The 14,331-nt window shown below is 38.0% G+C and overlaps 1 protein-coding gene across 1 annotated transcript in view; it reads right to left on the bottom strand.

The window, feature by feature from the left end:
• prss56 (serine protease 56) overlaps positions 1–7,742 on the bottom strand; it is an 11,657-nt gene extending 3,915 nt beyond the window's left edge. Inside the window, exons 1-10 of the mRNA XM_016564305.1 lie at positions 7,671–7,742; positions 6,664–6,877; positions 3,132–3,290; positions 2,800–3,054; positions 2,458–2,647; positions 2,272–2,326; positions 1,764–1,920; positions 1,502–1,644; positions 1,210–1,369; positions 902–1,090 (exon numbers count right to left, since the gene is read on the bottom strand). Of these exons, the coding sequence (XP_016419791.1) occupies positions 902–1,090; positions 1,210–1,369; positions 1,502–1,644; positions 1,764–1,920; positions 2,272–2,326; positions 2,458–2,647; positions 2,800–3,054; positions 3,132–3,290; positions 6,664–6,877; positions 7,671–7,742 (1,594 nt within the window). The remainder of the gene's footprint in view (positions 1–901; positions 1,091–1,209; positions 1,370–1,501; positions 1,645–1,763; positions 1,921–2,271; positions 2,327–2,457; positions 2,648–2,799; positions 3,055–3,131; positions 3,291–6,663; positions 6,878–7,670) is intronic.
• Between the last annotated feature and the right edge of the window lie 6,589 nt (positions 7,743–14,331).

Raw genomic sequence — 14,331 nt, 5'->3', positions numbered from 1 at the left:
GGCACTGGATAGTTGGCCAATCAGAGACACCTCGCTTTTTTAGAACGATGAGCTTTGTAAAAATCGACGTGTTTCAGAAAGGCAGGGCATAGAGGAGAAAAAGAGGAGGTTTTTTTAACCTTAAACCGCATAAACACATTTCATTACACCAAATACACAAAATAATGTTCTTTTTAGCAACATCATATGACCCCTTTAAAGTTTACCTGAAGTATACTGGCAATAGTTCCACTTTAGCACAATCAAATATACTTCAGCATATCTTTAGCTGGACTTCAGCACTACTTCTGCACAATTAAAGTGCATTAAGTACACAATTAGTTGTTCCAATTTAGCAGACTTTAAGTATATCAGTTTAGTATACTAAAAGTACAATTGCAGGGTATTTTTATTAAGTACATAAATATGTAAATGTATTTGTAGTATACTTAACATGACATGAATGTATTTCAAATGCATTTTAGTATATTCCTTTTTCACTGGGGTAAATGTATGATCTTAAAGTTTAAATTAAATGTAAATTAATTTAAATTAATTGAGCCTACATACAAATTTCTTTAAAAACTAGTTTAAATTCACTTTTTTTTTTTATTGATTAACTGAATTTCATAGAAGTCGATGAAACAGCCAAAAAGTGCCCAACATACATGTGAACTCCTTAAATGCATTTCAAAAAGCATCCCAGAATGCACTTTAAGGTGCAGAGCTACATAACTCACATACTTCCATTGCTGTTATTTCATAGTTTGCTGACTTTACTATTATTCCAAAATCTGGAAAATTATAATAATAAAGAATGAGTATGCACATCCAAAGAAGCACTGTACTGTACTGTACTGTAGGTTAATTCTGTTTAAATATGTAATTAGGTTTTTTAATTTAAACTGTCTGAATAACTTACGGCACTTCTTAAACCGGCTTTGGCATTTGTCCTGAGCGAGACGCTGGCAGGCAGAGGGGTCGAGGGTCGAAGAGCAGGATAGTGTGTAGAAGTGGCAGAGCGTGGTAAATTCTGACATCTGCTGTTCTTCAGACAGCTCAGTTGTCTTAAGCAGCTCAGGACATGTGGGCTCCCGACTCCCAAAGGACTCTGGAATTTGGAGAATGGAATGTAAACGATTTTACAGGATTTGTGGCTTTTCATTGAGCAGAAAGAGTGGGAGGGTTTAAACTCACGGTGGTGTGTGTGCAACATGTTGAGCAACTCACTCTGTATCTCTGTCATGACCCAATCAGAGAAGGCAGTGACCCGTGTGTAAACGCCAGGCTTTCCCCTCTCCCCACAGCCATCCCCCCAAGAGGTGATGCCAAACAGCTGAAACCGTCCCGATAAACGGTCCTGGAAGATCAACGGCCCTCCAGAATCACCCTGTACACATGCAAAGAGACAGATTCAAGTCAGGTGATTGTAAAGCAGCTGTAGTGTTTATAAAGCATATGTGATGTTTCTTCATCAGGTGTGGGGTTCATAATGCAAGCTAGTATGACAATGTGGAGATACCTGGCATGAGTCAATGCCTCCAGACAGGTACCCAGCGCAGAACATGGTGTTTGTGAGCAGCTCCTTCCCCAGTGCACTGCGACAGGTGGTGTGAGACAGCAGGGGCACCTTCGCCTCCATCACCACATCTGCAGAGGGTCCGTCTACACACATACAGAGAATCAAGACAAACATAAATAAACACTTCACAACATTTTAAGCAAACATTGTGTGATATTACTGAGCGCTTTTTCTAAAATGTGAGCTATGCAGATTTTCTTACCCTCATACAAAGAGCCCCAGCCGGCCACCAAGCAGAGTGTACCAGCCGGTGGATCCAGGTCAGAGGGCAGGCAGACAGGTGTGACCCGTTCAGACAGAATTACTGGAGAACTCAACTCCACCAGAGCAATGTCGTTATTAAACGTCTTTGGGTTAAACTACACCAAGAGAAAAGGATTGGACACATTGCTGTTAAAATGGTGTATTGTTCTGCTATTTTACAACAGCTTGAAATGTCGCTAATCCAAAAATCCACCTGTTTTATAGACCTTATGCGTCAGAGAGACAAATGCACAGAAAAACTTCCATTTTTGCGGTAGCTCACTGTTAAAGAGTAATTAGCTGGTGAAGTGGATTTACTTATTGTAGAGCTAACGAAAGTTATCATGTGCATTGTAATGTTCGAAATGGATGTCATAACAAATGTCAGTTGACCAGGAAGATTTTAAAACAAGTGTTTCATTCATAAATTTCTTTTGACCTTAACTTTATGCTGTGGAAATACAAACCGGAGGACAGAAGACAACGAGCGCAGTGCTGAAAAGGGGCAGGGCTACATAAGGTCTATAAAAGTGCAAAATAATGCCGTTACATGTAACTAATTACTCCCCAACACTGAAGATATCCCACCTGACATTAAGTTTTTAAATTATATAGGTATGTATTTTGTAATACATGCAATATATATTTTTTACCCAGCAAAGCAGTGGGCGGCAGTGAGGACCCAAGAGCTGTCAACCAGCACGCCCCCACACATCAGAGCCCCGTCCAGCCGAAGGTTCACCAGCCATGGCCAGCTGCCCAGAGGAGCAGGAGATCCCCCCATGATACGAGCGCGAGACTGTGTCAGGTTTTGCGAGACAGAGAAACGCTGGCCACACACAGCTACATAAGGGAAGCCAAATGATCAATGTCAAAGCTGAAATTACATTAAAAGGGACCTTCATTATTTATATATCAGTAAAACTACATGTTGATTTTTAAAGAAACATTTGAAAGTTCATAATCCACTGAACTTTTTGTGTTTTTTGTCTTACCCTGTGCTGTGGTCTGTGTGACCGGCTCCAGGTTCTGCATGGTGTTGAGTAGACTGCACTGCAGGACCCGAGCGCTGCAGCTCTTACCCATGATTCTGATGCACAGGTCTCTGTTCACCTGTGCAGGTGTGCAACGGCGTTTGTAGAAGCCACAGGCCTGACTCAGCAACCAGCTCCTCTCTCCTTCATCAGCTTCCTGCTGGGCGCGAGATATGACCTCACAGCTCGGCTCTGACTGTGTGTCCTTTGGAGATGCTACGGAGTAACCACCACCATCAGCATCCGTGTTTAAAGTCAAAGAGTCAAATAAAGCATGTGTGTTCAAAGTTTACCACAGGCGCCTTTTCGTTGTCCACAGTCCTGAAACAGACAGGGCACACACCCTTTGCAGCCTGCCTCGGCCTTGCTGCGGTCCGATACGGCAGCGTCTATGGCAGACAGAGCGCGGGACAGAGCGGCCTCCATCACTACTGTTCCTCTATCAGACAGCGCTGCAGAGAGAAGCAGAAACAGATGTAAGCAAAAGTGAGCACATCCCTCAAAACAACCAACACAAAGCAAATCAAAGGAAAACATTAAAAGTAGGTATAAAGAAGAAATATGAGACATTTAACCTCACCGGAGCAGATGGTGTTTATGTGAATTGGAGAAGACGAATGCAATATTTTAGTTTCAACAATAAAATGGTCAGATATGCATATAAACAAATACAAAAACTTCAGGACAGAGACCCAACTAACAAAAATATGTACTAAGAATGTTCAAAATGTCCAGATTTTTAAATGTTTTAAAAACATTTCAAAACTCTTGGTTGTGCATACGTTAAAAAATCATTGAGGGACCATTCCATTTAATCATTTTGCAAGCATTACGGTAATGTTACTTTTGAATGTTCTCTGAACAATTCACGAATTCCCAACAATAAAATGGTCAGATATGCATATAAACAAATACAAAAACTTCAGGACAGAGACCCAACTAACAAAAATATGTACTAAGAATGTTCAAAATGTCCAGATTTTTAAATGTTTTAAAAACATTTCAAAACTCTTGGTTGTGCATACGTTAAAAAAGCATTGAGGGACCATTCCATTTAATCATTTTGCAAACATTACGGTAATGTTACTTTTGAATGTTCTCTGAACAATTCACGAATTCTGTGAATGATGTATAAATAACGGTTTTGTCCTAACATTTTGAGAATGTTATTAAAGACCTGATGACTTTGAATGAACTTTTTATTAACATTGCTGAAGAGAACCTTGCAGGAACGTTCCCCTGTTCCCTGTTAGGTGGGGAGAAATCCAACATTTGCAAACAGTCTGAATAGATTTCTTCAGCAAAACAAAACCCATTGGGAATCTCTCAATGCAATACTGGCTGTGATAAAACTACATTTATATAATAAATATTGTAATAAATGTAATACATTTATATAAAAACATCTATATGTGTGCAGTATTTTATCAGTAATGGTTTTTCCAAGACACCAAACGCAAAGTTCAAACACACCGATTCACATTCAGCTGTCCCCTCTTCTCTATATCCCAAAGAGTGTGAGAGACATCAAAGCTGATTGAGATCTTAATTAACGGCCTGAACTCTGGCCTCTGTGGTGACTACGCTAAACTCCTTTTGAATTCATTAACGTTAGAGAGACAGAGAGGAGGGGGTGAGAGAGAATGAGAGAGGGAGCATCTGTCATTCAGCCAATCTCTGAATGAGAGCATTGTGCTCCTCCCTGAGAGTTCAAAGCGAGCGAATGTGGCGATCACAGGCACGCCGACCTCCTTGATCACTTTCACGCTTTTATGTGCTCCATTAAAATATTGTCAGTTCAGATAATTGCATCTTTCTCAGCTCAGCATAGCCTCATAGCATAAAAACATACAACATTAAAAAACAACAGTTCATCATTTGTTTACTCGTTACTGGTTGAGGGTTCGTAGAAAAGTTTGGGTCTTGCTTCTTAATTTGTTAGATAGTCACAGAAGTTGCTTTCTAAATCTTTTTTGAAAACTTTTTCAGTGACTTTTTCAAAAAACAAATTGAAGTTCAATGTTAAAATCAAATTTGACCTTTTTCAATAGTTTCAACACAAAATCAAATCAAATACTGAGCTCTGCATACAGTACGACTAAATCATGTACAGTATATGGAAGTCTAACTGCTCCTGTTGTTTCATAGGAATTGCTTGACATGTTATATTCAGATGAAAACGATTCCTTATAAAATAAAATAAACATATTATGTGGTAATTGGTACAATAAACTATTCCCTCTCATAGTAATCAATAGATGAATTGTTTCAATTTTTCAAATTATAAATGTAAACATCATCAGAGAATAGTTTTTGCCAGTGGTTTGCAACCTTTTTGACTCCAATGCCCCCCAACAATATTCAAAAGTCCCAATACTTTTCCAGTTTTACTGGATAAGGAATTTTTTAAATAATTTTTACTCACAGTTGCTACTTGATAAAATATTTTACAGCTTGGAATAACTAGATAAATGTATAGCCATTATAACAAAATATTAAAAAGGTTTATTAATTTACATGACTTCTCCAGGTTTAGAAATCAAACTCATATAACTAGGTTTTTCAAGTGGAATTGAAAAACTCTTCATAGAAAAACACAGCTGTTGAGGGGGTGAATTAAAATAAGAAATCTCTTGATTTTTAGTTGTTTTTACTTATTTTAATACTTGTTTGTGACATTTTCATTATTGATCTGATGTCCGAGTATAAATGCCCCAGTTCTCAAAACACACATCAAAATATGTGGCATCTGAGCTTTTATAGAAACTATATTTCAAACCACTTTCTAAGTTGCTTTTGGTGGGTGTATAATATCATTTTCCCTAGTATAGTTCATCACATTAACAATGATCATGGTACACTAATTTTGGGCAATGCTGTCCAATTACATTTCGTAAGTCGCTTTGGATAAAAGTGTCTGCTAAATACATAAATAACATAAATGTAAATTTTTGTACCATCTTTAAAATAAACACAACTTGGTTTGATATTTAATGCAATGACATTAATACAGATTTAAGTGTGTCACGTGTGAGATGAGCCAAGTGAGGCTTAGTGGCCTGATTCATGAAATAATGGCACATGACAATTGAATGACTGTTCTTTTCTCAAATAAGGCAGGACGTGGCAATCAGGACAAAGTGAAACATAAAGGAGCGAATGCACAGCCAGAGATGCTCTTCAATTCATCAGAGCTAATGACCGATCATTTGAAGTTGTCACATGGTATCAGGTTGGTTGACCACTCTTTGAAGTGGACTCATGACAGGCTTTGTGACAAAGTGTGCAGAGAGTAGCGAGTCCAACTAAAGGACAAGACAGGAACACTGTGTAATGTACGTGTGCTGAGTCTGCAGTCAGGATGAGAGACCCAAATTGGAGTTATCTTTGAGCCAACTGAGCAACTGAATACAGAGAGGGCACGCGGAGCAGCAGGCCACTTTCAAAGTGCTTCACACAAGGCCTATGGTATGTATGTGTGTAGCGATTGAGAGAGAAAGACCTACTTTGAAATACAGCACCACATGAGATAAAGTGTGGATGTTGGTCAGAAGACAGAAACAAGCCGACATCTGATATTCATCACTGTGTGAGCAATATTTAAGGGTTGTCCTGGTGAACAATGTTTTAAAATACTGAAAAAAAAGAGAAAAAAGTAATCAGATCAGAAGACATGAAAATATCAAACAGAAAGATGGACTTAAAGAGTAAGAGTCTCCCTGTCTTCCATTCTCCTCCTTTTTTGGCATGCAGAATAAAAACAGGAGCCGACAGTGTGTTCCAGGCGATCCATGTGGCCCCTGCACAACGGTTTTGCCATCCTACTGCCAAACGAAGCACTGAGGGATGGCATGGAAATAGAAGAAGAAGAAAAATCAGGCGGCTGGTCTCCATTCATCTTTTGCCCCATTCCCTCCCTTCGCCCTGCTGCTCTCTTTGATGTTGCCTGATTAATCTGCCCTCCGCTCCCTTTGGTTTCTCTCGTCCACTTTGTGGTGCTCTGCCACCCTCCTCCACGAACAAGATGCTGATCACAGCACTAAAGGCAAAAGCTGGATTCAAGGAAAAGTTTTGGAAAAAGGGAGAGAGCAATGGAGGACACTTTCAGTATCAGTGTTCAGTTAGGAATAAGTGACCAGAAAGACCAATGATTACAAACAACTTCATATTAAAGCAATGTTCTGGGTTGATTATCCATTAAGCTTTACAAGATATGTGGCATTTCGTTGATAACCTCAGAAAATGATTTTTTAAAAATAATATCTAAAGTAATGCACTTACAGAAGACTGGAAGTGTATGAGGCAATGGATTAGGTTTAAAAGCACAAATGTAAAGCAATCATTTTAATTATTTAAAACCAAAAATGTTTGTTTGTTTGTTCTTTTTGTTTGTTTTTTGCGTTGTCTAAACACATTCTTTTAGTAGTGAGACAACTGTGAAATGTGAAAAGGGGGTTCTGATTGAAATTTGCTTGATGTGAACAGTCTTTTGTGGATTCTTAAGACCCATTCTGGTCTCCTTGCCTGTTTCAGTGAAGTTACCGCATTTATATATGTCAAAATATCGCATTTATGGCACAGACAAGTTTTATCAAAATAGTGCAATGTCAAAAGGTATAACATTTAAGTTTGTGGAAAATATTTTAGACTAGCACTACCATTGAAAATTAATTTTTGAAAGAAAGATATTAATTAATTGATCAAAAGAGACACTAAAGGCATTATAATGTTATAACAGAAGATTTCCATTTTCGCTCTTTTTAACTTTCTATTCATCAAAAAATCCTGAACCCCAAAAAAAGGAGTTAGGGGTGTGAGTTATAGCAACTCACTCTCTCATTCTGTTGGAAGGACGAGCTTCGCGTTTGTCGTTCGTTGAGCCCTGGATCAGTGAAACCACTCATGTCGTCACAGCCTTGGGGTCTGACGCACAATTGGAGCCAATGAGAGAGCAACTTGAGTTTGTGTGTGAGAAATTGTCGGCTTTTTCAAAATGACAGGGGGCAACAGAGGGAGGTTACATAAAGACATGGCACACAAAAACAAAAACGACACCCAAACAAGCCCTTCACAAAAAAAAAACCTGCGCAACAATAATGCTGAATAACACACAGGTATTGTGCACCAGTTATGAAACCATTTGTCTCTATTGTCTGGTGCTGAGAACAATTGAAAAGTGGGTCAGTGGGCTGAAAAAAATCAGCTCCCAACATTTCAGTTTGAGCAATTTTTTCCCAGAGAGTGTTTTCTGCGTGACATGCACGACCCCATTAGTTCATGTACCAAACTCTTTCAGAACACAACCTCAATGACGAAGACATCTGTCTGTATTAAGATGATTGATTAAAAGAGTCATACTTTATCTTATATTTGTATTCATTATTTTTTCCCTACAGTCCATTTATAATGTTAGTCAAGTTGTTTTGCACCAAAAATGTCTCTTTCATGAGAATCTTAGTCTCTTAAACCTTTTTCTGCCTTCAATACAGTTTTCTGTTATAGGTCTAATATATCTAAGAGGATGGGTTTTTTATGGAAGCCAACACAGAATAAAAAATAAAAATGCAACTTTATATCTCACAATTTTGACTTTTTTTTTATCCTCTTGCAATTCTGAGAATTCTCTCAGAATTGCAAGATATATACTCAGAATTGCTAGACATAAACTCACAATTCTGAAAAGTCAGAATTGTGAGTTTATATCTAGCAATTCTGAGTATATATCTTGCAATTCTGAGAGAATTCTCAGAATTCATATTGCAAGTATATATCTTGCAATTCTGAGAGAATTCTCAGAATTCTGCAATTGTAAGATAAACTTACAATTGCAAGAAAAAAGTCAGGATTGTGAGAAAAAAAGTTGCAATTACCTTTTTTATTTCTTTATTTAATGAACCAAAAAAAACAGGATTGTGAAATTCAGAGAAAAAAATCTGGACTGAGAGATTTAAACTTTTGTGAGATTTGTGAGATGTAAATCCAGAACTGCAAGAAGAAAAAGTCCAGATTGTGAGATATAAACTCAGAATTACAAGGGGAAAAAGTTAGAACTGTGAGAAAAAAGTTGTAATAACTTTTTTCTTTTTTTTATTCCATGGCGGAAAAGGGCTTCCACGGGTTTGCTACACAAAGTGTTATGGTTGGACTGAAGTGAACAACTTAAGCCAGTGTTTCCTAACAATGGTATCCATTTGAAGGATAGTGGCCTGATGCCTCCACTCACAGAATCTTGTCAGACTCTGTTCCATGTTTCGTGTGTGTCCTGCTCCCCATGTGCCTTCCCATGCCCTTATTTGGTTTGTTTCCTGTTCCTCCCCTGATTAATTAAGTTGATTTCTTCCCAGGTGTTTCCCTTGATGTGTCATGGCTCCCAGGTGTGTCTCGTCATCCCCTCCTCCTGTGTGTGTGTGTGTATATAAAGTGTTCCCAGTCCCTAGTTCTCTGTCCGATGTTGAAGGTCTTCGTGTGACCGTCTTCCTGTGTTCGTCTCCCTTGGTTCCTTGGTGCAAATAAAGTCTTGGTAAATCATTCTCCAGCGTCTCCTCGTCCCTCGTGTGTGTGCACCCGTGACAAATCTACTGAAGTCTGGTCAGAACAGGATTTAAAGGAAATGTCTAACCCACCATCACACTCAGTTAAGACGCACCTCCACTCCAGACATCATACAGTCACAGTGATACAGCAACTTCTCATCTGACACTTGAATAGTAAGTGAGTGACATTAATAAAAGACTCTTCATCTCCACCCCGGACTTCCTGTCTCTTCACTCATGATCCAAAAACACCTACAGACACTAGCAAAGCAGGAAGTGACATTTGTATAAAGACACTTTCAGTGCTGCAACAAAAAAATCTACACAAAACAACAACAAAAATCATATTTTGATTGTAGTACACCTACAACATAAAAGCAATTATTTAACTTTGCTAAAAACATGGTCTGTATAATATTACACTTAATATTTTCTCTCACACAGTATAAATAAGTATGTATTCCAAATTAAAAAAAATGCTTACATGCCTTTATATACTACGAAGGGGATCGTCATATTTGGTTGGCCTTCAAAAAGCTCGAAACCCCCTATAGGCTATATAGCGGTCCTCAAAGCTGACAAATTACAAATAAATACAACCAAAGTTGCATTTCAGAAACATAAAGGGCATTTTGTTGAGTTATTTAGTGTTAACTGGCGGTGTAGCATTTGCATCTAGTTTCTTTACTTGCCACTGCCAATTTCACGCCTGTTTTCTGAGCTTCTGACAGAGAAGTGCTGACAACACATTGCTTTATACACTTAACAAACTATTATAAAACAAAATGAGTAAAAATCACATCTAATGTATAATGTATTAGATGATGTACGTTTTTACCTTCATAATCATGACTGGTACCATAATCAAAACGTAGAGTCTGTATTTGGGACCATCATCCTACGCCAGCTGTGAAGGAGAGCGCTCGGCAGGATATCAACAGCGCCTTCTACTGGACAATGACGACTGTATGAGTTTTCAAATTTGATTTCATATCATCTCTAAATGAGGTTTATTAGAATCGTCAGTTCCGCGAAAGCGTGTGGCAAGTATGTAAGGGAAACCGTAGTTGATAAATTTATTAGCGAAATAAATCATTTGGGGTGAAAGCCAATAAACGTGGAGTAGTAGGCTAGGCTACTTGTAAAAAGGCACGTTTCTCGTGAACCCACTATTTCTGTTAAATCAACCAATTAATTTGGGTTTACACTCGATTTCACAATTTCGTAGATTCTCAGTTAATCAGGCCATGTTCACTCAATCTCGCTGAACGGCGCCAAAGAAAGAGTAAGACATTTATATATATATATATATATATATAACACGAAGAGCTTAATAAGCACTTATCATCAGCTTTTATGGGTGAAAAAAATAGAAATTCATTTAAAATGTTTTGTAAGTCAGCAAGTCTCAATGGAAGACGTCAGATGGAAAATACGTCTCCAGGAGTGGAGCTTTTTTTTTTTTTTAATCTTTGGTATAATGAAAACTCCAATAAAAATGTCCAATAAAATCTTCCAGAATTCAACACGTTTGATATCAAAGTTGTTAATTGTTATTGCAACTTACAAGACATCTGAAATAACCTCATGTACTTCTGTCTTTCTTTTAGTTCAGAATATGGTTGAAAATGTTTGATGTTTGACTCTAGTCTTGAGGGCCCTAAAGCCTATGTTGACATCAGAGAAAATTGTTCTTGTTGTATTGTACATAAAATAAATTAGGCTTGTGGGTTAATCCATTGGCTATTTGATTTAATCATCTTAAATGCATTCACGCTATTTAAAAAAAAAAATTTTTTTTAATCTATAGGGAACATTAATGTTGCCCCTCTCACACCTTCATTGGCAATTTACATTTACATTTAATCATTTAGCAGACGCTTTTATCCAAAGCGACTTAAAAATGAGGAGAACAATAGAAGCAATCAGACGAACGAGAGAGCAACAGTATACAGTGCTGTGACAAGTCTCAGTTAGTCTAGCACAGTACACATAGCTAGGTTTTTTTTTAATAGAATGGAATAGAATAGAATAGGTAAGTGCTAGTATTAGTTCGTCAGATGCTGGCGAAAAAGATATGTCTTTAGACGTTTTTTTTGAAAATGGCTTAAGACTCAGCTGTTTGAATTGAGATAGGGAGGTCATTCCACCAGCTGGGCACAGTCTAAGAAAAGGTCAGTGATAGTGATTTTGTGCCTCTTTGGGATGGCACCACAAGGCGTCGTTCACTTGCACAATGCAAACTTCTGGAGGGCGTATAAGTTTGAACTAGTGAGTTTTGGTATTGGTGCAGCGCTAGTTGTTGTCTTGTAGGCAAAAGTCAGTACCTTGAATTTGATGCGAGCAGCTACTGGTAGCTAGTGTAAACTGATGAAGAGTGGTGTAACATGAGCTTTTTTCGGCTTTGGCCGTTGTAGCAATATGGTCTGTGAAGCTTAACTGATCATCGATCACAACTCCAAGGTTCCTGGCTGTCCTGGAAGGAGTAATGGTTGACGAACCTAGCTGTATAGAGAAGTTGTGATTAAGTTCTGGGTTGGCTGAGACCACGAGCAGTTCTGTCTTAGCAAGGCTGAGTTGAAGGTGATGGTCCTTCATCCAGCTAGAAATGTCTCTCAGACAGGCTGCAATGCAAACAGCTACCGTGATCACAACTCCAAGGTTCCTGGCTGTCCTGGAAGGAGTAATGGTTGACGAACCTAGCTGTATAGAGAAGTTGTGATTAAGTTCTGGGTTGGCTGAGACCACGAGCAGTTCTGTCTTAGCAAGGCTGAGTTGAAGGTGATGGTCCTTCATCCAGCTAGAAATGTCTCTCAGACAGGCTGCAATGCAAACAGCTACCGTGCTTCTGAATGACAGATCCTAATGATGACATGTAGATGGAGAAGGGGAGAGGTCCAAGCACTGAGCCTTCAGGAACCCCAGTAGCAAGAAGTTGGGACTTAGAAACCTCACACCTCCAAGACACCCTGAAAGACCTACCTGAGAGGTAAGACTTGAACCATTGGAGTGCGGTTCCTGAGATGCCCATCTTTATGAGGGTGAACAGGAGGATCTGGTGGTTAAGGGTCAAAAGCAGCAGAAAGATCCAGGAAGATGAGTACTGAGGATGAGTACAATTGCAATTGCATTGGTATTTTCAGCTTTTCAGTACAAATAACACATTTATTCATCATCCTGTCTGAACTGTCATCCATACCAGATAAATAAAATTAAACGGAAGCATTAAATGCTATTTAATCAAATTATTCCCTCTCCTGTCTAAACTCACATGGATCTGAAAAGTGATAGAGCAACATGGATTTGAAAGGGATAGAGCTGTCCATGGTACTGAACATACGAACCACCATTAGGTCATTTCAAATTAATGTTAATATGATGTTTTGCTGTTGAATGCCTCCTGACTGGTCTTACTCATCAGACCAGTCATTTTGATGTTTTAATATTACCTATTACTGTAATAGGTTTCAATTTTTCTTTTCTCTTTTCTTGAAAAGTTGTCTCCCTCTGGTGGGCCTTTTAAGTCAAGACCAAATAAGCAAAGCAATTTCACTTTATAGAGCCTGATCAATAAAAAAGTGTCACATCAAATTTTATTATTAAAATGCAGAACAATAAAGCATGCAGCAGTAATTGATGATGCAATGAGGGTATTTTTTCTTCAAGCTGCAGAAAAATAAGAAAACAAAGCAAGCAATAGGCTAAATAAATAAATAAAAGAATTGAAATATAAAAACCTAAATGTTTATGTGACCATTTAACAATTACGTAGAATATAATTAGAACGTAGTTGCTGGTTTAAAGCAACAGTATGTAAGCTTTTTAGCTTGAAATGTCAGTTTTAAAAAAAATTCTGATTTCCAATAATGCGAATGCTTTCTGTTTTTCCCTCACGCTCCACCTAAACGTCTGCTTTGGGATTATGGGAATGAAATTTCGCGAAAAGGGCGGTTTGCTTTATTGCAGCAATAAATGCCCGTGTACAGCTTATTTTGACTTTTGGCTGAAACAGCTACTGTGACTTTGCCTTTGTGAAAACATACATGAGCCTATATGAAATGAGCTTAACTCATTTTCAGCAAGCAGAACTGTTCATGTCACACGTTGCAGAAACACGAAATAAAACGACAGCAGTAAATTAGAGACTCGTATAAACTGCATTTGTCCTTGTTTCCCTGCGCGTGCGTGCTGTAGTGAAGCGTGGCTCGCCCTCGAGTCCCTATAGTCCGCCCAGAGAGAGTGACAGAGAGATGGAGAGAGACCTGTAACACGCCATCGTCCGATTCACAGCAAACCGGGCTAAAATCAACGAGCAGCTTGTCAAGTAAGCCAAAACTCTACGTGTACGTAAAGTGCATACTTTTATCCTTTTCAAAACATGAAACATTTCAGTCGTTATGATTTGGATTATTTGTTATTGATCATGCGGACACTGATGTTATGAAATTAACATGCTCAAAATGCATGTCTACAAATAATGGTTGATAGATTTGCGTAAACTTTACTGTTGACGAGAAAAATAAAAATTCATTGAAATGATTTTTTTCACAGCTTAATTTTGTGTTACCGATATGATTCTCATCATGAATGATTCATGACACAAAGACATAGAAATTAATTCTAGCAACTTCCGCTAATCTTTTATCTTTTTGTTTTGTAAATTGAATTTCATGACCCTTTCTTTATTTCTGTAATGACTGAGCTCTAAAACTTGAAATAATCTATTTTAATTTCATTTAAATGCATTTAAAAGACTGATCTGTGCAGTGTTTAAAAAAAAAAAAAAGTTAAACAAGTTAGTGCAAGATGTGTGTTTACCCAAAGTTAGCAAGTCAAAAGAGTATCTTGAAGAGTATCCTTTCCTTGTTTATTCAATTATTTTAAAATGACAAATTTGGACAATAATCAGTTAATCACATTTTCTGAAGCTTAGTTACTTCTGTTGCTTCAGCAGATATAT

Source organism: Sinocyclocheilus rhinocerous, unplaced genomic scaffold (assembly GCF_001515625.1).
Source record: "Sinocyclocheilus rhinocerous isolate Xijiao unplaced genomic scaffold, SAMN03320098_v1.1 scaffold919, whole genome shotgun sequence".
NCBI classification, from domain to species: Eukaryota; Metazoa; Chordata; class Actinopteri; order Cypriniformes; family Cyprinidae; genus Sinocyclocheilus; species Sinocyclocheilus rhinocerous.
The sequence above is the reverse complement of the archived record's forward strand: the minus strand, read 5'-3'. Positions and strand labels throughout refer to the sequence as shown.